Source organism: Misgurnus anguillicaudatus, chromosome 21 (genome assembly GCF_027580225.2).
Source record: "Misgurnus anguillicaudatus chromosome 21, ASM2758022v2, whole genome shotgun sequence".
NCBI lineage: Eukaryota > Metazoa > Chordata > Actinopteri > Cypriniformes > Cobitidae > Misgurnus > Misgurnus anguillicaudatus.
Genome location: NC_073357.2, coordinates 26467502 through 26492219, shown reverse-complemented (window position 1 = coordinate 26492219; position 24718 = coordinate 26467502). Strand labels below are relative to the sequence as shown.

The 24718-nt window shown below is 39.6% G+C and overlaps 1 protein-coding gene across 4 annotated transcripts in view; it reads right to left on the bottom strand.

Annotated features, from left to right (window-relative positions):
* LOC129440195 (urea transporter 2) overlaps positions 1-24718 on the bottom strand; it is a 27046-nt gene extending 2328 nt beyond the window's left edge. Inside the window, exons 1-6 of one of the 4 annotated variants that reach the window (XM_073859921.1) lie at positions 24432-24718; positions 20570-20780; positions 15995-16123; positions 15647-15839; positions 15305-15340; positions 13597-13744 (exon numbers count right to left, since the gene is read on the bottom strand). In XM_073859921.1, the coding sequence (XP_073716022.1) occupies positions 13597-13744; positions 15305-15340; positions 15647-15839; positions 15995-16123; positions 20570-20780; positions 24432-24630 (916 nt within the window). In that variant the 5' untranslated portion in view covers positions 24631-24718. Of the gene's footprint in view, positions 1-13596; positions 13745-15304; positions 15341-15646; positions 15840-15994; positions 16125-20569; positions 20781-24431 lie in introns of all 4 variants that reach the window. The other 3 variants (XM_073859918.1, XM_073859919.1, XM_073859920.1) reach the window with 3 other exon arrangements.

Genomic DNA, 24718 nt, shown 5'->3' with positions numbered 1-24718 from the left:
AGAGGAGAATGAGCTGACTGATTCAAGCTGATAGAAGAGCAACTTTGAATGAAATAAAAACTCATTACAACCGAGGTATGCAGCAAAGCATTTGTGAAGCCACAACACGCACAACCTTGAAGCGGATGGGCTACAACAGAAGAAGACCCCACCAGGTACCACTCATCTCCACTACAAATAGGAAAAAGAGGCTACAATTTGCGCGAGCTCACCAAAATTGGACAGTTGGACACTGGAAAAATGTTGCCTGGTCTGATGAGTCTCGATTTCTGTTGAGACATTCAGATGGTAGAGTCAGAATTTGGCGATAACAGAATGAAAACATGGATCCATCATGCCTTGTTACCACTGTGCAAGCTGCTGGTGGTGGTGTAATGGTGTGGGGAATGTTTTCTTTGCACACTTTAGGCCCCTTAGTGCCAATTGGGCATCATTGAAATGCCACGGCCTACCTAAGCATTGTTTCTAACCATGTCCATCCCTTTATGACCACCATGTACACATCCTCTGATGGCTACTTCCAGCAGGATAATGCACCATGTCACAAAGCTTGAATCATTTCAAATTGGTTTCTTGAACATGATGAGTTCACTGTACTAATATGGCCCCCACAGTCACCAGATCTCAACCCAATATAGCATTTTTGCGATGTGGTGGAACGGGAGCTTCGTGCCCTGGATGTGCATCCCACAAATCTCCATCAACTGCCAGATGTTATTCAATCAATATGGGCCAACATTTCTAAAGAATGCTTTCAGCAACTTTTGTTGAATCAATGCCAAGTATTTGTATGGTTTTCCTAATAATAATTTTCACTTTTGGTTGTACTTGTAATTATAACCTGGAGGTGGCAGTCTTGTCATTAAAGAATATAGTTGGCTAATCCATCTGTCCTGACTAAGCCTTCAGACCTCCGCCTGCCTTTCCCAAGAGATGTCTTTTATTGTATTACGTCTTACTGTTCTCTCCATGTTTCCATCTACTTTCCCGGTAGCCTTCTCCCTTCATTAATAAATAGTTGATCACAGCCTTTTCTTTTGCATTATTTGTGCCATTTCAGGGAGAAATGAGAAAGGATTGTTTGTATGTTGTTTAGGATATCTATAAACTAGCATGGTTCAAAACACTGACAAAATTCACACAGATGAAAAAAGCTTTCAAAACATCTCTCACTTCTGCCAGTACATATAAATCACGAGTTTTATGACATCATTCTACATGTAAGCTTCTCATTAATTCCAGGCTATAAACTAAACGCTACTGGCTATTTAAAAGAGGGAGGGTCCATTTAATATGTTCTGTCTTCATTTCCTGTTTCAAATTACATCAATGCATCAAACAAAGCTGCGCATTTCAAGACACTTCGGTCTGAGTCTCTGTAATGTTATACACAGCATACACTATATTGAAATGTTATCTATGCCATTCTATAACAGATTTATGTTCTGATTTCCACTGGATTTCCTTCCCACTGATAATATTGCCATGGTTACAGGTTTTTATTTGTGCATATGTGTGTGTGTGTGTGTGTGTGTGTGTGTACGGGATCATGATTTATCTGTAAAAAACATTGGTAATGAATCAGTGCCAACTGCAGTGAGTTTACTCTATGAGTCATACACAATCTGCTAAACAACACAGATCTAATCAGTGATCCACATTCAATGACTAACAAGTTTAGGGGTCCCTAGATTTGATTGCAGTTTCATCTCTGTGCATGCAAGTAAACAACACCACATCTACTACTTTCACAGTTTTTTTCAGATCTTATTACTATACAAACAATACATCAACAGTAATAGTAGTACATAAGACGAAAGTTGTTTACTTATCTGTCAACAAAAGCACAACGATATATCTTCTTCACCTCCCTCTTACGTAAATGATTTCTATATATAAGTTAAATTCCATAAATTAAATTGCAGTTGAGTTGAGTTCTTACAGCAATGCAAATCTGCAAGGCAAATGTTAGCCTCAGCACGCTCTCACGACCGAAAACAAACATCAGAAGATAAATTTATGCAGAAGCCTTTTAAGAGCCTTTAAGCGGATTTGTTCTGGAAACTTGAAAGAAACTGACATTATGAAACTAAGCATTTAAGTTATTTTTAGAGACTTTAATACATTTTGCTATATTCACTCTAACTGCTGAGACATTGCAAGTCTACTGCCAAAAGGTTTATGACATATATCAATTCATCATACTTCAATGTCAACCGAAGGTTTGTACATTTACTACATTTGATTCAAAATGGATTAAAGATGCAATTTGTATAGTCCACGCCGCTAGAGGGCGCCAGATCAAATCAATAACAATGACGTAGATTAATGATGCTCTGAAGCAGCGTGGAATTATGGGATTTGTTGTCTTTAACTCAAACGCTGATGGCCATCAATCAGACGGGAACGAGAAATCATGTTACACATGAGGTAAAGTAATCAGGTTTTATAAATGTTGTGTTTTATTACATCATTTTTTTCATTATGTAAGGTTTCATGTAATGTTCAAAACGCATTTGTTAGTCATAGATGTTACAGTATTAGTCCAATAGGATGGTGTGTTAACACAGCACAGAATTAAGTGTTCAGATTAACAAACTTACAATAAACAAGCGAGTGGCCCGACAGACGCTATTACTTACGCATTTGTCCACGACACTGTTGTCATGTGGTTTTTACGGCAGTAAAGGCCGTAACAAAGGGTAACGTAGATATTAATGTTTTTTACAGGCGACAGCACTGCCCCGTGTCACTGTTTAGGGCAGCAATTTTCTCATAATTTACAAGTAGTTGAAAACATTATAGATATTGTTAGTAATCAGCTGGACAAAAATATATAACACCGGACTAATGGTTTTTGGATATTTTACTGCAAATATCTTACAAATGGTACCTTTAAAGAGTATAGTAATTTATTTAAACCCATGATTGGGTAAAATAGCGACAAACCCAACTATTGGACACCAAAGACGATGCAATTGGCAAAATTTGCTATTAGATTGTAGCCTGGGTTTCCCCATGCTGCCTTGCACGCAAATTTATTCATGCTGCAAGTCTAGCATGGAAACTATGGACCAATTTTGCCACTGAAATAGGGAACCAATCACAGAACAGGGAGGGGGCAGCAAGACGATGACGACGACTATGCGACACACCGAAGCAGTTTTGTTCATCCAACACTGCAGCAGATGCAAAGTTACTTTTCAGTGCAGCCTTAGATAGTGTTTGAAGTAGTTTGAATGCAAGTTTATTTATAAAAAGAGAACATCTTTTGCCATTAAACAATTTCATATCCAAGAAGGATGTTTGGCAAGACTTGATAATCACGGAGTTTTATAGGACCAACCTGCTAGACATCGTCGTCGACGAAGTTCAATTAACTTATAAATGGTAAGTGGTATTTATTAATATCATATTGTCATATGCCTGTACTGTGGTTGTTACAGTGCCACTAAGTTGTGTTGCTTTTCAATATCAATATACAGCTACCCGTTTAGTTGCATAGCTTTCAGCTCTGTGCACACAAACCGATAAAAGTTGTTTACATTTGAATTTATGTCGCTCTACATACGTCATCTGGTATAATTGAAACGATTGGCTATGAGCTACGTACAGGTGCATTTGATAGACATTTGTAGCGCCCAATAAATGGCTCTGGGTATTCGGAAACCACGCCTCAAATACGAGAAAATTAGCATGTGGTTCCCAGACCACGTCTCATTATCTATGAGACTGGTCTGGTGTTAGGCTAGTTGGATTACTGATTTTTACAAAATTCAAGTGCTGCTTTCAGAAAAATATTGAAAGCGTACTATTACTTGCAGAACTTACAGTAAAGTGTTCACTATATTCACTGAACTAAACTTACAGTGACTACAGTAATAGAGATTTTTAACAGTATTTGTCAAGTGGGTTGTTATATACAATAAACATGTATTTTTCCGTAAGCAGATGTCCTGGATGTTGTGTTTTCCATTTTTAAGGTATCTAATAGATCCTCTGTAGTGTTTTAGACTTATTTGTGTATGATTTGAAAACTTAGTTTGATTTTGAGTACAGGTGAAATGGTTTTGAAGGAATTATTCGATTTTGCTAGCTTCTGTGAATTTTGTTTGACAATTTGGATTTGTGTTTAAACGAATAGTCTTCTCATTTTCAATATTAAAACATGTTATTACCCCAACTAAGAATTGTTGACACATCCCTCCACCATCCGTGCGCGTGCACGCAAGCGCCGGAGCGCGCCGCGACACTTCGATAGCATTTAGCTTAGCCCCATTCATTCAATGGTACCATTTAGAGATAAAGTTAGAAGTGACCAAACACATCAACGTTTTTCCTATTTAAGACGGAAAGCGGATTTAAAAGAGGAACTATATTGTATGGCGTAATAGCACTTATGGGAGTACTTCGACTCGGCGCAGTAACACCCTCCCTCTCCCATTATGAGAGTGAGAAGGGGAGCGGACTTTTCAGGCGAGTCGAAGTACTCCCAAAAGTGCTATTACGCCATAAAATATAGTTCCTCTTTTAAATCCGCTTAGAAAAGCGCTACGTTTTATTTTGTACCACCAAACTTGCTCGTATAACTACTCGTCTTAAATAGGAAAAACGTTGATGTGTTTGGTCACTTCTAACTTTATCTCTAAATGGTACCATTGAATGAATGGGGCTAAGCTAAATGCTATCGAAGCGTCACAGCGCGCTCCAGCGCTTACGTGCACGCACACAGATGATGGAGGGATGTATCAACAATTCTTAGTTAAGGTAATAACATAGTTTAATATTGAAAATGAGTAGACTATTCCTTTAAGGTTTTAAGAAAATGAGTGATGGTTTAAAAAAATGTGTTTTAGCAGTTCAAACTGTAATTTAAGGAATGTGATAATTGAAATGCAGGTTTATTTGTTAGTTACAATACAATGCTTAGTCTTATTTCTTGATTGTACAACATTAAATTAAAGAGAATCTGTGCTTCTCTAGGCTTTTGACTGGTAGGAGGCAGATGTAATTTCACTCTTCTGTTACAGTCACTTATCATCAAAGTAGATAAAGCTAGTATAAGAGAAACTATACACCAGCATGAAGTGAGTAAACTATTGATAAATGAAAGGATGGGAGGATGAGTAAGATCAGTGCTATTGATCAGAGGCTGAGGATGTCCTATAGGGTTTGTGTCTGTGTGTGTGTACTTTTTATACTTTTTATACCAGAAGTGACCTAAATCTGACAAAATTTCGTTTTGGAACTACAATTCAATTACAATTAGCTGTATAAGAAAATCTAAATAATATAAGGTATGTATATGAGGTGTCTTACACCACTACTCTGCTCTGTCTTACATTTACACAACATTTTATTACATTTCTTTTACAGTTCAAACCCTGCAGCAGTCTGCAGCTCTTTCCTTTTGTTCTGCCCAAGTGCAGACAGGTGGCAGGAAGATATTGAATAAGTAAGACAGGCACAGAGAAAAGAAAGAGAGATTAGTAATTCTGACAAAAATGGAACATTTAGGGAAATAAAATGTCTCTCTGTGGTCCCCTGGCTTTATCTCATGAGCAGACAAGGCCACTGGTTTTGTGCCCCGTTTAACTAAATAGACTTTCTAAAGTAAATCTCAGACTTCTAAAGCCAATCAAAGATGGGGAAGAAAAATATGGTGGGCATGTGTATGTTTGTGCATGCGTGTGTGTGCGTGCGGGTGGTTGCTGTATTAAGGAGAAGATATCTTACATCAAATCCCCTCCAACACACACAGAGTCTCGCTGTAACACCTTTGTGTCTGCTATGACTCATATGTCTTTGTATTGATGTGTATCCAATAGAAGAGAGGGGAAAAGACTGCGCCTTAGCATATGTAAGTATATAGAGATAGTGAGATGTGTGCGAGAGACACACACAAAAGCTGCCGCAATATGTGGAGAATTACTAAGCAGAAGCCACACATGATCATCACATTTTTAGCATAATAACAAAAATAGATTTCCTCACAATCCTTACACTGCTACAAAGACCTTCATCATGTCACTGACAGAAGACTACGGAGACAGATATATATAAAATGTAACAGAGTTTATTGAATAATAGAATATGCAGATGTAGAGATGAATGTTGTTGGTCTTCAGAGGGGAATCACAGACACACAGACACACTGGGGAAGAGATAATCCATAAGATGATGATGATGACGATGATGATGTTCAGGAGAAGTTCTGAAAAGATATAGAAGTTAGAGAGTCTGGTAATCACATAGACAGTAATGTTATTGTGACGAGACCGGACGATGACTGTGTGTTTGTGAGTGGTATATAAAGGGAAGGCTTGATGAGAGGTGACAGGTGCAGCTGATTAGTACTCTGGTGATTGTGATCTGTGATGATGAGGGGTGTGTGTGGAAGGACCTGGCAAATCCGTGACAGTACCCCCCCCCTGAGGGTCCGCTCCTGAGGACCCTTGAGCTCTAGGACGCCGAGGAGGACGGCCTCTGGGTCTGGGAGCAGGTTTGTCTGGATGTGCTTGATGGTAATCACTGAGGAGTTCTGGGTCAAGAATGTCATCACGAGGAACCCAGGATCTTTCCTCTGGTCCATATCCCTCCCAATCCACCAGGTATTCAAGCCGCCCACCTCGTCGTCTGGAGTCCAGGAGCTGCCTGACGGTGTAGATGGTTTCTTCCTCATCAAGAGGGGGGGCTTCTTCACCAGGTCCTGTGGGAGGAACAGAAGTGACAGGTGAGTAAAATGGTTTCAATTGTGATACGTGGAATACGGGGTGAATCCGGTAATGTGCTGGAAGACGAAGTTGAAAGGCTACCGGATTGACCTCCTTGATGATGGTAAAGGGACCAATGTACCTGGGACTCAGCTTCTTGCAAGGTAATCTGAGACGGATGTTTTGCGTGGATAACCAAACCTTATCACCAACTTTAAAGTTCGGGGTAGGGAACCTTCTGGTGTCTGCATGCTGTTGATGACGACGGATGGCGGATTGGAGGTGATGATGAGCTGAGTCCCAGACCCTCTCGCTCTCTTGGAACCAGTGCTGCAGTGATGGTACGTCGCAGGGTTCTCCAGTCCAGGGGAACATGGGTGGTTGGTAACCGAGTACACACTGGAATGGTGTAAGACCCGTAGCATGCTGGTGTAGGGAATTTTGTGCATACTCGGCCCAGGGTAGAAACTGGCTCCAAGAGTCCTGGTGGTTATGGCAGAAGGTTCGGAGGAAGCGACCCACTTCCTGGATCTTACGTTCCGTTTGACCATTCGTTTGGGGGTGATAACCTGAAGAGAGACTCACAGTTACCTCTAACAGCTTGAAGAATTCTTTCCAGACTCGAGATATAAATTGAGGTCCTCTGTCTGAGACGATGTCTTCTGGGAGGCCAAAATATCTGAACACATGCTGGAAAAGGAGTTCTGCAGATTCCATTGCTGTTGGTAAACCCTTGAGAGGTATTAATCGTAGCATCTTTGAAAATCGATCTACCACCACGAAAATACAGGTGTTACCTTGAGAAGGAGGAAGATTGGTGGCGAAATCCACACCTACATGTGACCATGGACGACGAGGAACAGGAAGAGGACGTAGTTTACCATGGGGTAGATGCCTTGGTGTTTTGGCCATAGCACATTCCTTACACCCCCTCACGAACCTTCTGATGTCTTCTGCCATATTAGACCACCAGAAGCGATGTTTTAGCAGCGAGAGGGTTTGTTGGGCGCCCGGATGACCAGTACCGACAGAGTTGTGAGCTTTGGTGATGAGAGATGTCCGATGTTGCAAGGGTACATACTTTATTCCTGGAGGACAACCCGGCGGAACATTGGTGGTTTCGGGAATCTCATCTTCCTGGCTCCAATCGATGGGACACACAAAGACTTTCTCAGGAAGAATGGTTTCTGGGGGAGAGAGATCTTCATCCGCAATAAACATCCTTGACAAAGCATCGGCTTTACAATTTTTTGTTCCTGGACGATAGGAAATGATGAAATGGAAACGAGTGAAGAAGAGAGCCCACCTTGCTTGTCTTGGATTCAGTCTTTTTGCCTCACGAAGATATTGAAGATTTTTGTGATCTGTCAGCACTGTGAATGGATGACGTGCACCTTCCAGCCAATGACGCCACTCCTCTAACGCCAGCTTGATGGCCAACAGTTCCCGATCACCAATGTCATAATTTTTCTCCGCCGGGCTGAACTTGTGAGAATAGTAAGCACAAGGACGAACGTCAGATGTTTTCCCCTGCTGCTGAGACAAGACGGCTCCGACTCCTGTTGAGGATGCATCTACCTCTACAATGAAAGGTTTGTTAGGATTTGGGTGTACTAGAACAGGTGCTTCACAAAAGGTTTTCTTCAGAAATTGGAAAGCGTTAGCAGTATCTTCATTCCAAGACAGAAATTTTGGTTTACCTTTTAAGGCAGATGTCAGAGGAGTCACAATCTGGCTGAAGTTCTTTATAAATCTCCGGTAAAAGTTTGCAAAGCCCAGAAATCTTTGCAATTCTTTTACCGTCTTGGGTTGAGGCCAGTTCTTAATGGCTGCTACCTTTCCTTCGTCCATACTCACTCCGTTAGATGAGACATCGTATCCCAGGAATCGTATCTGTGGTTGATGGAATTCGCATTTTTCTGCTTTGATGAAGAGTGAGTGTTGTCGAAGTCTCTGTAGTACCTCCTTGACATGTTGTACATGAGTTTTGAGGTCACTGGAATAGATAAGAATATCATCAATATAGACAATCACGAACCGATGAAGAATATCTCTGAAAATGGTATGCATGAAGTCTTGAAATACTGAAGGAGCGTTTACTAGGCCATATGGCATCACTAAATATTCCCAGTGACCAGTAGGGGTCACAAAAGCGGTCTTCCATTCATCACCGGCTCGGATTCTTATCAGATTGTAGGCACTTCTGAGATCGAGTTTGGTGAAAATGGTTGCGCCTCTGAGCTGTTCCAGTGCCGTAGGGACGAGAGGAAGAGGGTAGCGAAACTTCCGAGTGATGTTGTTCAGGCCACGGTAATCAATACAAGGTCGGAGACCGCCGTCCTTCTTGGTGACAAAGAAAAATGGAGAAGCAGCAGGGGAATTGGACGGTTGTATGTACCCTTGTTCTAAGGCCTCTGTAATGTATTTTTCCATGGCTTCCTGTTCTGGTATGGATAATGAATAAATTTTACCTTTTGGTACTGGTTCACCCGGGAGGAGGTCAATCGCACAGTCCCATGGCCGGTGAGGTGGTAGTTTGGAAGCTCTCTTGGGACAAAAGACATCTTCAAATTCCTTGTATTCTGAAGGGATGGATACAGAAACATTTTCGTTAGGACTTTCAATAGAGGTGCTGCATACCTGAAGTTTTTCACTTGGAGGAAGAGGTTTTGGAAGATTTGGGAAACATCTTGGAAAACATTGACTGCTCCAGCGTTTAATTTCTCCTGTGTCCCAAGAGAGCTCCGGATGATGTTCCATTAACCATGGGCGTCCAAGAATCACATCCGCGGTGGAATTCTCCAGGACCAGAAATTTTATCCTCTCCTGATGTAAGATTCCCACTGTCAGAGTGATTTCTCCAGATCGTTGACGGATATCGGAGCGGTTGAGGGGTTTTCCGGTGATGGACTGTACCTTTAACTTTTGCTCGATGGATTCCTTCTTGATGTGGTACTGTCTACATAACTGGGAAGAGATGAAGTTCCCGGCCGACCCTGAATCGAGGAGTGCAGATACTATAATGGAGACGTTACGGTAGGATAATTTCACCTTTGTGGTAAGAGGTGTATAAATATGCTTTTCTGGTTGGACAGTACTCACCAACGCCCGGGGTGGACGGATGGGACAATCAGCGATGAGATGTCCTTTACTGGCACAGTATAAGCATAACCCCTCTTTAATCCGACGTTGTCTCTCTGACAGTGGGATGCGGGTGGAATCCAACTGCATGGGTTCTGGTCCTGGAGGGGACGGTTCTGGTGAGCGGTAGAGTGCAAATTGAGATGGATTACAGGCAAGCATGCGATTTTCAGTTCTAATCGCCCTTTGAATAAATCGTTCAAGACCAATATTGTCATCAAACGCAGCCAGTTGTAGTCGAAGATTAGCTTTTAATCCATTACGAAAAGTAGTGATGAGGGCTCGTTCATCCCAACCACTAGCTGCCGCTAGTGTGCGGAAACGCAATGAAAACTCTGCTGCCGAATCGTTACCTTGTTTTATATTGTACAGTTCATCACAAATGGAGTTGTCACCTACTGGAAATCCAAAGACTTCCCGAAAGTGTTCACTAAAGGCTCGATAGGATTGGAGAACGGAGCCATTTTGTTCTCGGATTGAGACTGCCCAGTGTAACGCTTTTCCGGTAAGTAGAGACATGATGAAAGCGATCTTACTGCTATCTGTAGGGAAACGGTTAGGTTGCATCTCGAAGATAAGCTCACATTGTAATAAAAATCCTTTGCACTCACTCGCTTCACCAGAATATGGGCTTGGATGGGCCATGGGAACTGTGTTAGCGGTAGCCTGATGAGTAACAGTGGTCTGTTGTGTCTGTAGTAGTTCGTTGCGTAATGTATCCACCAGGTTCTGGAAAGTATCCTGTTGAGACATGGTGTTAGTTGGTATGGGTCCGGTCTTCTGTCACTGACAGAAGACTACGGAGACAGATATATATAAAATGTAACAGAGTTTATTGAATAATAGAATATGCAGATGTAGAGATGAATGTTGTTGGTCTTCAGAGGGGAATCACAGACACACAGACACACTGGGGAAGAGATAATCCATAAGATGATGATGATGACGATGATGATGTTCAGGAGAAGTTCTGAAAAGATATAGAAGTTAGAGAGTCTGGTAATCACATAGACAGTAATGTTATTGTGACGAGACCGGACGATGACTGTGTGTTTGTGAGTGGTATATAAAGGGAAGGCTTGATGAGAGGTGACAGGTGCAGCTGATTAGTACTCTGGTGATTGTGATCTGTGATGATGAGGGGTGTGTGTGGAAGGACCTGGCAAATCCGTGACACATCATCATCATGATTGGTTTAAATGAGACAGTTTAAACCAGGGAAAACGGTTCCCGTGTATGGGGTGGTTTCCCGGACAGGGATTAGACTAGTCCTAGACTAAAATAAATGTAAGAGCTGTCCAAACTCAAAACAACTGACATCTTAAAATACATCAGTGCCCTTTGTTTTGCCTCAAAATGCACATAAGTAATGTTTTTAGTAAGGTTTGTTTGTTGAAACTAGTTATATTTCCCAATTAAACTCAGGTCTAGTCCTGGCTTAAGCTAATCCCTGTCCGGGAAACCGCCCCTATAAAATTTAGGCTGGGAAGATTTTGATAAGCAATATGAGTTTAGAAATTTTAGTTTATGTTGAAATATCTAAAGTATAAATAAATAAATAAATAAATATATATACAGTCTTGTTCAAAATAATAGCAGTACAATGTGACTAACCAGAATAATCAAGGTTTTTAGTATATTTTTTATTGCTACGTGGCAAACAAGTCACCAGTAGGTCCAGCAGACTCCCAGAAAACAAACAAGACCCAGCACCCATGACATGCACGCTCCCAAGGCCGTGCAATTTGGCAACCAGCCGAAAGGGGTGTGTTCAAAAAAACAGCAGTGTCTACCTTTGACTGTACAAACTCAAAACTATTTTGTACAAACATTTTTTTTTCTGGGATTTAGCAATCCTGTGAATCACTAAACTAATATTTAGTTGTATGACCACAGTTTTTTAAAACTGCTTGACATCTGTGTGGCATGGAGTCAACCAACTTGTGGCACCTCTCAGCTGTTATTCCACTCCATGATTCTTTAACAACATTCCACAATTCATTCACATTTCTTGGTTTTACAGCATTTTTGATATCACCCCACAAGTTCTCAATTGGATTAAGGTCTGGAGATTGGGCTGGCCACTCCATAACATTAATTTTGTTGGTTTGGAACCAAGACTTTGCCCGTTTACTAGTGTGTTTTGGGTCATTGTCTTGTTGAAACAACCATTTCAAGGGCATGTCCTCTTCAGCATAGGGCAACATGACCTCTTCAAGTATTTTAACATATGCAAACTGATCCATGATCCCTGGTATGCGATAAATAGGCCCAACACCATAGTAGGAGAAACATGCCCATATCATGATGCTTGCACCTCCATGCTTCACTGTCTTCACTGTGTACTGCGGCTTGAATTCAGAGTTTGGGGGTCGTCTCACAAACTGCCTGTGGCCCTTGGACCCAAAAAGAACAAAAAATGTTCCTCCATTTCTCTTCAGGCCAGTTGATGTGTTCTTTGGCAAATTGTAACCTCTTCTGCACATGCCTTTTTTTTTTTACAGAGGGACTTTGCGGGGGATTCTTGAAAATAGATTAGCTTCACACAGACGTCTTCTAACTGTCACAGTACTTACAGGTAACTCCAGACTGTCTTTGATCATCCTGGAGGTGATCATTGGCTGAGCCTTTGCCATTCTGGTTATTCTTCTATCCATTTTGATGGTTGTCTACTGTTTTCTTCCACGTCTCTCTGGTTTTGCTCTCCATTTTAAGGCATTGGAGATCATTTTAGCTGAACAGCCTATCATTTTTTGCACCTCTTTATAGGTTTTCCCCTCTCCAATCAACTTTTTAATCAAAGTACGCTGTTCTTCTGAACAATGTCTTGAACGACCCATTTTCTCAGCTTTCAAATGCATGTTCAACAAGTGTTGGCTTCATCCTTAAATAGGGGCCAACTGATTCACACCTGTTTCTTCACAAAATTGATGACCTCAGTGATTGAATGCCACACTGCAATTTTTTTGAACACACCCCTTTTAACTAATTGCCCAATTGCACAGCCTTAAGAGTGTGCATATCATGAATGCTGGGTCTTGTTTGTTTTCTGAGAATCTACTGAACCTACTGGTAACTTGTTTGCCACGTAGCAATAAAAAATATACTAAAAACCTTGATTATTCTGGTTAGTCACATTGTACTGCTATTATTTTGAACAAGACTGTATATATATAAATATATATAAATATATATATATATATATATATATATATATATATATATATATATATATATATATATATATATATATATATATATATATATATATATAGAAAGTTGTGTAATTTGCTTATCTGAACACACACTCTTTGAGATCTTTGTTTATAATAGGGAGTTGTTTACCAGACTGCGTTTAGATTAATCCAGGTCTAGGCCTGAGTTATATAAGTTATATAAAAGTCGTTTTTACAAACAAACCTTACAAAAATAACAAAACAATACTGGAGTGAAAACTGAGAACACACTGGCACTGATTCATTTTAAGATATGTCAGTGCAAGATGTAAATGAAGGCAGTTTAAACATGCATTTTAATCTGAACTAGAATAAACCCTCTCTGGGGGAACCACCCCCAGGAGACATTTGTGAAAGACTATTAGCAGTAGACATGGAGAAAGCATCTGCTTGGTCTCTATTTAGTATCATTGCTGTCAAGAATTGGGATATTAAAGAGATCTCATTGACTCTTAAATTAGTTCACAAATGCACCGTCTTGTTTGTTATTTTTGCTTCTGATTTACCTGCCACAATGCCAATGACAGACCCGAAGATGGCGTAGACAGTCAAAATAGGTGAGAAGATTAGAACAGCGACCAGGATGAGTAACGATGGCCCTACAGTCTGACATGCAAAGATCTGGCCCACGCCCAGCACCGCCCCCTGTAGGAGCTGAGGGGAACAGCAAACACATATGAGTCTGATTATTGTACCGTAATATCTAGCTTAAAGGCGGCGTGCACAATTTTTGAAAAAGCTTTGGAAAAGGGAGTCAGGCCGAGTACCAAAACACACTTGTAGCCAATCAGCAGTAAGGGGTGTGTCTACTAACTGACATCGTTGTCTGGGTTGCGTATGTGTGGGGCGGGTCTATCAAAAGAAGGTCCAGATTCTATTGGGGTAGGGGCGTGTTTGTTTAGGTGATTTCAAATGTCAACATTGGCTTTCAGAGATCCTGCACCCCACCTTTAATATCGGTCTTAAGAGTAACAATACCATCATTTAAATTAAATATGTAAATATATATGTGGAGTTTAATATGGATTTATAAATATGTGAATCTGCAAGCACAGACCATTTTTCTAAATGAAGGACTGTACATTTAGATGCCTGTGTATGCTACAATTTTATAAAACTTTTAGTACACTTAAATAAAGATGGCCTGTAAGCTATCAAGTCAGTCATGAACTTAAAGCCAAATAACCAATTTTATTTTACAAATTAAAAATGAATATAAATCATAAACCACTTAGTACCCCAGCAGCAGTTCAAAGTTTTGTGTTTAAAGACTTTATGCTAAAGTTTGCCATTCATGGGCTATTTCTTCTCTTAATTATATAGAAATATTTACTGGCTAAATATCTGATGCCTTAGGGGGCGTGCACACCAAAGCATTTACGCCTGCGGCCGGCACATTTTTTCAATTGTTTCCAATGGAAGCTCAACGTTTTTCAAATAACCCAGCAGCTAGCTGTTTTCTTCCGCTCTGAAAATCGGCGCCTGGCGTTTTTTCCGCACTCAGCGCTGATGCTGCGTTTACACCAGTCGCGGTAGAGGCGGCAAGCGCGGGTGATTTACATGTTAAGTCAATGCAAAGACGCGATTAAACACGGATTATCCTGCGGCACGGTACACGCCGCGCAAATGGCTCTGAACGCGCGAATTGAGCATTGCCGCGGGAAACACGCGAGTTGAAAAATCTTAACTTCTGTGGATTTCCGTGCTGTGTTAACCAATCAGGACCTTGCTGTAGTAGTGATGTGATTACACGCGCGAATGAAGCGAGTGAACTCAAATGTTCAAGTGTCCAACTACACGCGAATAGTGCGTTTTTGCCGCCTCTACCGCAGCTGGTGTAAACGCACAGTGAGCGCCGAGAGTTTAAAAATATTCAACTTTGTAGGAAAAGCTCCGCTCGTCAATGTCAGTTCTCACGCGGCCATCCAATCACAGAGGAGGAGGGGCGGGACGCTGGAGAAAGCTGGCACTCAGATGAAAAACAGCTGTCATTATGCGTTGTCCAGGCTTTTTGTGGTGTGCACAACCCCTTAAAGTCCCATATTAAATACTTTTGCACATTAAATATTCATGATAGAGACAGAGAGACAAAACTAAAAATATATATAAAAATACATTTCTCTCTATCTGTATACCCACGGGGTCTCCATGGAGACATGGTAAAAGCACAAAATACTGTTGGGTTAAATATAAAGACATAGGCTATTAACAGACCTTAATACTAAGCTGTTGTGATGTGCTCTCAGCCCACTGAAGCCACTCAATGTTAGTGAATCAGAGAAATGAAATAATTATATTTATGGCATAAAAGATCAGCACACGCGCACACATATGGGAGAGAAACAGAAGGATGATAAAAATAGATTCAGGAAGGAAAAGACAATGATGTGGGCAGATAAAAGATGTGAAACAGGGAAAACAGGAAGATGACAAATGTAAAGACAGATGGAAGTAAAGAGGAATAAACAAAGAGAGAGAGAAGAGGAGAAATCTTAATCAGCAAGATGACCTAGTTAATATTGAAAGAACAAGATAACAAGTTAAGATTTCTCTCACCTGTGGCACATGCAGTTGGGTGAGGTTAGTGCTCTCTGGTGCCCCCGGTGGCAGGGCTGGAGTGTTTGGAAAATAAGGATTAGATGTACCAGTACAGGCCAGATAGAGTAAGATGATCGTGTTAAAAGGAAAGACACTGACTGGTAAGTCCCAGCGATCCAAAATAGTAGCCAAACCACTGGAGAGAAATGTCCTGTGAGAAAACAAAGAATGCTTTAAGGGTATAGTAGTGAAGTTATGTTTGTTTCGTGTGAGCATGCATGACAACGAAACAGAGACAGCTATGCTGAAGTGAAAGAAAGATATCTCTAATAATGAGTTGAATATTAATTTGAAAGCTTATCTGACGTTGTAGCTCCACCAAGACACGCCGGCAACAGTAGCCACCAGTACCAGTTACCGGCAGAGCTGAAAGCACCAATCAGTAAAGCCACCAGCATTCCATTAAAACCATAATGGCCACTGGATATCTCCTCACTGCAGACACACAGAAACACACAGCTAAGCATTTGTCACACTTTACTTTCATTGTGTGAAATCCATTGCAATTTAAAGGGAACATATCATGAAAATCTGACTTTTTCAATGTTTAAGTGATATAATTGGGTCCCCAGTGCTTCTATCAACCTAGAAAACTTGACAACAATCATCCCAGTAACTTAGTTTTGAGTTAATAGGTGATCAGTGTAGGGTGGCCATTCGTCCCAAACATGTTTTCGGGTTCGTTCTCCAGAAGCCGCGTTGCTCGACCGCATACGTTTCAGTTAAAATACACTACAAAATTAAGATTTATTTATTTTAAGACATACAATCATTGTAGTTTCATTCTTACCTTAAAAATGTAACGGTTGCTTTTCTGAAATTAAACCGGAAATATTAAACCTTGATGGCGTATGCGGTCGAGTAACGCAACTTCCGGAGAACGAACCCGAAAACATGTTCGGGAGGTGTCCGGCAGAACTGGCACGAATGGCCACCCTAGATCAGTGTTTGGTACACTTTCTGCTTTGCTACTGTTCGGACGCTCTTGCTTACTGCTCTGCGCTTTGCTCTATCGCTTTTTATATTTTATCACATACTTTTAACTTCAGCAAATCAGCATAGTGCTCAAACAACAAAGCTTGGCATCAACGTTTTATTACAAACTTTTGGGACTGGAAGATTACAAAAAAGTGGAATTTTTCATCCGACCAGCCTCCCACTGCCATCAGCTTACATTCCAGAAGGGAAAACACAGCTGCCTTCATTCAAAATGATAAGAAAAAGAAATGCCTCCTCAAAACTCTACTTGCTGCATAAACTGCCACAGACTTTTACAAAGGATTGCTGTTCTTGAAACAAAGTTACTTGCAGGACTACCAAACCAGACAGAACACACAACAGAGCTTCATCATCATGGACCCCCTCAGCATACAGCCGTTGAGTCCCATGAACCTAATGATCAACACACTAATCAATGGTACAAACAGGGAGCAAGACCCAAAATCACTCGAGAAATCAGACTGTCACGAGCATCACATATTGCCGCAGTAGCTTCCTCTACCCCAGATGCAGCTATGACAAGGATTGGAAACACTGACTTTCTACCATCGCCTATACATCTTGAGAACAGATTTAATGAATATGAGTGAGGAATCTCCAAATGTGATAAATGTGATAGAACACCGATCAAACCAGCCAGCAGCTAACACTGATGCTAACTTCCGCTCAAGATCGAACAGACAGCGACACTCAGCGCAGAGCACATCCGAGCCCATAACTTTGATTATGGGTGACTCCATTATCAGAAACATTAGCAACAGGGACTCAACTACGTGCTGCCTTCCACAAGCAACCGTTTCTGATGTAAACAGGGAACTTCAGAACATTCTCATGAAACATAAGACTGTAAATCGAGTTGTCATTCATGTGGGGAAGAATGTTATTCACAAAGAGCAATCTGAACTCCTTAAGAGGGATTTCAACAAACTTTTTGAAACACTTAGAAGAGTGAAAGTTCAGCCGTTCATCAGTGGATCACTCCCAGCAAGAGAAACAAATAAGTTTTTGCGGTTGCTTGGTCTTAATACATGGCTGCAAAAAACCTGCAACATAAAGGGACTGAACTTCATAGACAACTTCAATCTTTTCTGGAGTCAGAGACAAATATTTAAACAGAATGGCATCCACCCAAACAGACTGGGTGCAAGAGTGCTAAAAGACAATATTTACTTCTCCCTTCATCATCCTTCAGCAGTGTGTGCCAATCCACTCAACCCAAATGGCACACACACACACAGCACCTGCATGGACATGCCGTTGACAGATCCCACAAGGACAGAGATAACACCACGCAGCCACAACAACCACTGCTCATGGACACAATCTCAGCTGAGTCCTGCCCACAGAGCTCACCACAGTCAGACTGTGTCAGATTAGAACTGCTCCAAGATTAAGCACCCAAGGACGACTTTCTGGAAAACAGCCAGGGAAACCAGGACAACATATCACAGCCTCCGATCACATCAGAACAACAGGACTCCTCACTAGATATGTCATTCCTCTCTCCAGCATCCCCGCTTTTGACCTTCTCTGGTCTCAAAAGGCGAAGCACTGCTACTTGGGCGGAGTGATTTGCTCGCAGCACCCGAGAAGCCCCTGGTGAGGAGCAGAGAGCTCGGTCAGAGTTGTGCAAATCACTCCACTCAAGTAGCAATGCTTCGTCTTCTGAGAATATAGTTCCCAGTATGTATATGGTTAAAAGATGTTTGGGTCTCATATGACCTCATTATTTGTACACGGTGTGACTATACAAATCACAACACATAAATAGGAAAATGTTCACGTTATTTTGTCACTTATTGGGAGCAGTATGCTAGCTGGAGCCATTCACTTCCAATCTTCGTGCTAAACTAAGCTAGCGGGGGCTGCGTCAGTCCGAGTTACAGCATGCACGGAGATGAGAAAGGTATGTATGGACTTATTTAACTCTGGGGGATACGGTGAATAAGCTAAATTCCTAAAATCTGGGGGTGTTCCATTAAAACTGCAGTTGTTAAGCCCCTCCTGAAAAAGAGCAACCTGGATAACACTGTATTCAGCAACTACAGACCAATCTCAAATCTTCCTTTCAAAGGCAAGATCATTGAAAAAGTTGTTTTCAATCAGCTGAACAAATTCTTAATCTCTAATGGATACTTTGACATTTTTCAATCTGGTTTCCGACCACACCACAGTACAGAGACAGCGCTCAAAAAGATAATAAATGATATTCGCCTCAATACAGATACAGGCAAACTATAAGTTCTGGTGCTACTCGACCTCAGTGCTGCTTTTGACACTGTCGATCACAACATACTTCTTGACAGGCTGGAAAACTGGGTCGGGCTTTTTGGGATGGTGCTAAAATGGTTCAGGTCATACTTAGAAGGGAGAGGTTATTATGCGAGTATAGGTGGCCATAAATCTGAGTGGACATCCATGACATGCGGAGTCCCGCAAGGCTCAATTCTTGCACCACTCCTGTTCAACCTGTATATGCTCCCACTAAGCCAAATAATGAGACAGAACCAAATTGTCTATCACAGTTATGCAGATGACACTCAGATCTACTTAGCTTGCGACTACAGCCCCATTGACTCCCTGTGCAAATGCATTGATGAAGTTAACAGTTAGATGTGCCAAAACTTTCTTTAGTTAAACAAAAAGACAACCGAAATCATTGCGTTTGGAAACAAATATGAAGTTCTCAAGATAAATGCATCCCTTGACGCTAGGGGTCAAACAACTAAAAATCAAGTCAGGAATCTTGGTGTGATTCTGGAGTCTGACCTTAGTTTCAGTAGTCATGTCAAAATCAGCATATTATCATCTCAAAAATATTGCTTTGTTTCCAGACAAGACTTAGAGAAACTTGTGCATGCTTTCATCACCAGCAGGGTGGATTATTGTAATGGCCTCCTCACTGGCCTTCCCAAAAAGAACATTAGACAGCTCCAGCTCATTCAGAACGCTGCTGCCAGGATTCTGAGCAGAACCAGAAAATATGAACATATCACACCAGTCCTCAGGTCGCTACACTGGCTACCAGTTACATAATTCTTTTTATTTCTCTTGTTTTTATATTTATTTTTATCTGTTTTATACCTGTATTCCTGTTTTATTCTTTTTCACACATTTAAACTCTTTTCATTAAAATCACATTAATTTTCTTTTAATTTATATTTTTAATTCTCATGTATCTTTGATTTTTTTCGACAAACTTTTTTTCTCTTATAGCCTACATTGTTTTCTCATTTCTATGTACAGTACTTTGAATGACCTTTGTGTATGAAATGTGCTATACAAATAAACTTGCCTTGCCTTGCCTTTAATTTCATCAGCTAATTTTTTATAAAAAAGACACATCCAAAAATGGCACATTTTTGCTCACACCTACAAAGTGGCAATTTTAACATGCTATATTAAATTAAAAAAGTCTTTACATCTTTGAACTGAGGTTTCCTTAATCCATCTATGTTTGGATTAAAGTGTCAATTTTTCCACGTGTTTCTTAAATGTGTGCTGGAAGGCTGCATTATTTTCCCACTGAGATGAGGACATCACACAAGTGAATCGAACTGCTTCGTTTTGACTCATTGTGCTGTTTCAGCTGGAAAAGCAAGGAGTGCTGCTGAGGATTGTTTCTACAGGTGTGCATCTGTTAATTTTGTTTAGTTATTTTGAGCATTCTGATCAGAAGCCCCATTGACATTCATAGTAGGAAAAATAATACTATGAAAGTGATTTTGAATATCTTATATTGAAAATATCTTTCTTTGTGTTCATCTGAACAAAGAAATTCATAAAGGTTTGTAACAACATGATAGTGGGTAAATTTGTTTATATGCTTTTATGTTTATATGTCTTTGTGTACTTCTTTTAGTCTAAAGTATTTTTAACTACATTTGTGTGTACATCTCCTCACAGTCCTGTCCCAGTATTACAGCTGTGAAGGTGGAGGCCAAGAGGCCAAGTATCCCAAGCAGAGCCAGCCAGGGGCTCTCCAGCAGCAGCGCTCCCAGAATCAGGGCTCCACTCAGGGGGTTGTTTACCAGAATCACCTGCGAAGTCCCACGCAAACACCATTCGACCAACTGCAACAGGAAGATTTTATCTGAGAGAATGGAAAGAGATGAAGACAAAAGTTAAAATGCAGAATTGTTTTACACTGCATGCAATATGTGTGAAAATACACACAACAAATGAAATATAATCAAACAGACAAAACAAGGGACACCCTTATGATGCCAAACAAAAATGCACTATTAATATGAATGTAGGCATTTATCCAAAAACAGGCATTTTTTAAAGTGTATATGACCTGTTGTATTCTATTCTAATAACCGAAAGACATGTCTGATAGCATTAATGTATCGCAGAAGTAGACTATATGTTTAAAGTGTATTTGAACAGTATTGTATTCTATGAAAATGTTATTATCATAGGCCCTAACTGTAAAACAATGCATTATGACAGCTGAAATGTTGTGTTTAAACATTAAATAACAAACATTGAAGTAAAGTTGACCCAAAAATGAAAATTCTGTCATTGTTTACTCAAACAGGTTTGGAATGACAAGAAGGTTAGTAAATGTTGACAGAATTTTCATTTTTGAGTCAACTGTCACTTTAAGCATACGAGAGACGTAAGTACGCGTCCGGTGTGCGATACCTGCAAGTTGTCCTGGTATGCAACCTCCTTTAGACTAAATAGGGTATACCGGTATGGTATGTGCAACTTACTTCCGCATTCCTGTTAAACATAGTAGATCGCTTCCGGTTTTGTATGCTCTACACTGACATGGTGCTTTTATCATACATGAAGCTTTTAGGAGCTACCAAAGATGAGAATAACCAATGTCCAGTGGATATGATCATTAACATCTTAAACCTAAGTTAAAAAAAGTACAACATTTTTTACACTTTATAGCTATTCAGAAAGGCATTTTCTTCTCACATACATACAAATATTAGAATAAAAAAGAACATAACACAAATAATACTATTAAGAATACCAATAACAAGCTACATTAGCACATACCGGCAACCGGAAGCAATCAACCCAGTTTTCCGGTTTGGTCACGTGACGTTCGATATATAACGTATTACGGCGGGACACTACCTCTGCCCAAAGTGTTCTTCATTCGTTCAGTCATTTAAATGTAAAACTTATACCACTATCAGTTAATAAATCATAGGTTAGTTGTAAATGTCATGTGTTTTTGTAATATAACACTTACCGGCTATTGTGAATGTCCTTCTTCGCCTCTGTCTCTCACTCTAACAGTCGACTCTAAAAGTTAAAGACTTTACGAGTAAAAACCGCTAATATATAAAAATAATGAACAACTATACCTTTCTGAGGTAAAATTGGACAAAATATGTGCATGTCAATATGTGTCATGTCGGTTAATCTAGCTGAGAAAAACTCCAGCTAAAAATGACTGAATTATGATTTACGGTACAAATATATTTACTGTAGAATTTCCCTGATCTACAGCAACATTCTGGATAAATGTTCTACAGTATAGATGCAGTAAAAACTGCAGAAATTTGTTAGAGGAGAACTGGGGCGAAAGTAGCGCGGGACGAAAGTAACAATTTTCTCAAAGCCCTGACTACATTGCATTCCAAACTATTACAGCATCGTTAGCACGCAAACCTTGACAAGGCTGACAAATATCTAGTTTTTCGTCATTTTTAAGCACGTGCATGTCCAGAAAGCTGTTTTAGACCATAAGTAACGACCATAATGTGCTGTAACACATCCTGAAGTTAGCCTTCTCTGAGTTTTTTAAAAATTAAAGTAAATCAGGTTTAAATGTCAGGAGTTCCTGTCGGAACTAAAGTAATACTTGTTACTTTATGTTAAGAATTTACATTTAATTTAAGTTTTTATATTCTTTGTTCTGTTATAATTTTATTTTTATTCTCAGCAATTCAAGTTTACTGTTGGTGTGTTTTTGAAACATTTGATGAAACTTAAATTTAAAATGAAAATGTAATTAATTTTTTTTTTTGTGCAATTTTGTAGTTTCCATTTACATATATACAAGGTCATATTCATGTATATTTTAGGGCTGTCAAAAGATTAATCGATCAATCACAAACAAAACAGAAGTTTGTATAATATATGTGTGTGTGTGTACTGTGTGTATATATGAAGAGTTTGGTTCCAAAACGCAATAAACGCCATTTTTGAAAAAAATGAGTTACTGCCAAAATCAGTATTATATCAGGTCAGTAGTTAAAAGTAAATTCTTAATTTTACGCAAAATCCAATATCCGCCGTGTTATTCAGTCATCTTTTCTCTCTTTTTTCCCAAAATGCGACAAACGCCACTCCCACTTTTTTACAGAACGCAATAACTCCATTTCTGATATTACAGCCCACCGTTCACGCAATGTAAACAAACAATGGCGGACGCGCTGAGTCCACGGAGTCCTGGTTTTCCTCATCTACTTTGTACTACGTGATCAACAAACAAAACAAAATAATACTTTAATTGCATCGCTAAACCTGTGATGGTTTTCTGTGATGGGAAAGAAACGTAAGCCATCAGCATCTAATAATTTCCCTGAGAGGCACTCGGGAGACGGGTGCTTGTTCTCCCGACAGCATTAAGCTTCTCATGCTAACACATTGACCCCAGAGGATCTTAAAAACTTTCCATAATTTTACTCAAAGTCAACGAAAATCGAGCAGGACCAAAAACATTTTACAGTCGATCGCTGTGAAAGACGTTAAGCGAAGACGTCAAGTAACCGCAATGACAGTGATCTTAATATGACAAAGTAAGTGTTTTGATTAATAACATTAATGTTTATATTTTTAATTAGTGTGTACAACTAGTCAACTAAATGAATATAACATGGCAAAGATGAATGCACATTTATATAGGCTATTGATTCAATAGATTTATAGCATTTTGAATAAAAACTTGTCATGGATTTATTGCATTTTGTGGAAAAAATAATCCGTTTTTATAATAAATCTTTGAAAATCAACTTATGGATTTGAATTTTTTATGTTTTTATAACCTAAAGATGCTGTGTGAAAGTTTGTAACAGAAAATAGTTGTTTTCATCTTGTCACTTTCTTGGTATAGAAAACACGTTTTTACCAAAATTTGTCAAAATGGATTTATTGCGTTTTGGAACCAAACTCTTCATATATTTTGTATATATAAATACACACATACATGTATGAATTTAAGAAAAATGTTATTTAAATGTACTTTTTTATTTATATATTTATATATTTTATTTATAAAATAAAATATTTCAAAATATATATAACATACATGTAAATGTTTCTTAAATACAAACATCAATGTGTATTTATATAAAATAATATTACACATGCACACGCAAAATGCTTTTATTTTGTATGCAATTAATCGCAATTAATCTTATGACAGCACTAGTATATTTACTAAAAACATGTTTATTACAAAAATCTTGTTCTGTTGTGTTACTTTTGACCCACCTGTGTGTTACTTTCGTCACACCTGTGTGTTACTTTCGTCCCAGCTGACAGTGTCAAAAGTAACAATGTGCTACTTATCAAAGTAAAATTATACTGAAGTCATTTTACATTTGTTCAAAATTCTATCTGGTATTGATAGACCACACCTGTGAGTTATTTGAAAAATTATACTTTCGCCCCTGCTCTCCATTGTAGACTGCTAACGTTATAACCCCCAAAATCACAACAATACTGATACCTATATTTATTATTATGACTTGAATAATGTTGCTCTTACCCTGCATGTGAATGTGGAAGTGTTGCATTTCTCCAGTGCAGTACAGCAGTGCCCTGATCACACGCTGTTTGAAGCCTTCAGACTGCTGTGGAGGCTTTTTATCCAAAACACACATTTTGCCGATGAAAACTAAACTAAAGTCAGAATATTCCAGATTTGCGTCTGTCACTTCACTGCAGAAATGGCAGACTCGAGTCATATGACTTGACTCGAAATGACGCGAAATAACTTTTTTTTAAAGAAATATGTTTTTGTACACACCACAACGACGCAACCTAAGCACGTGA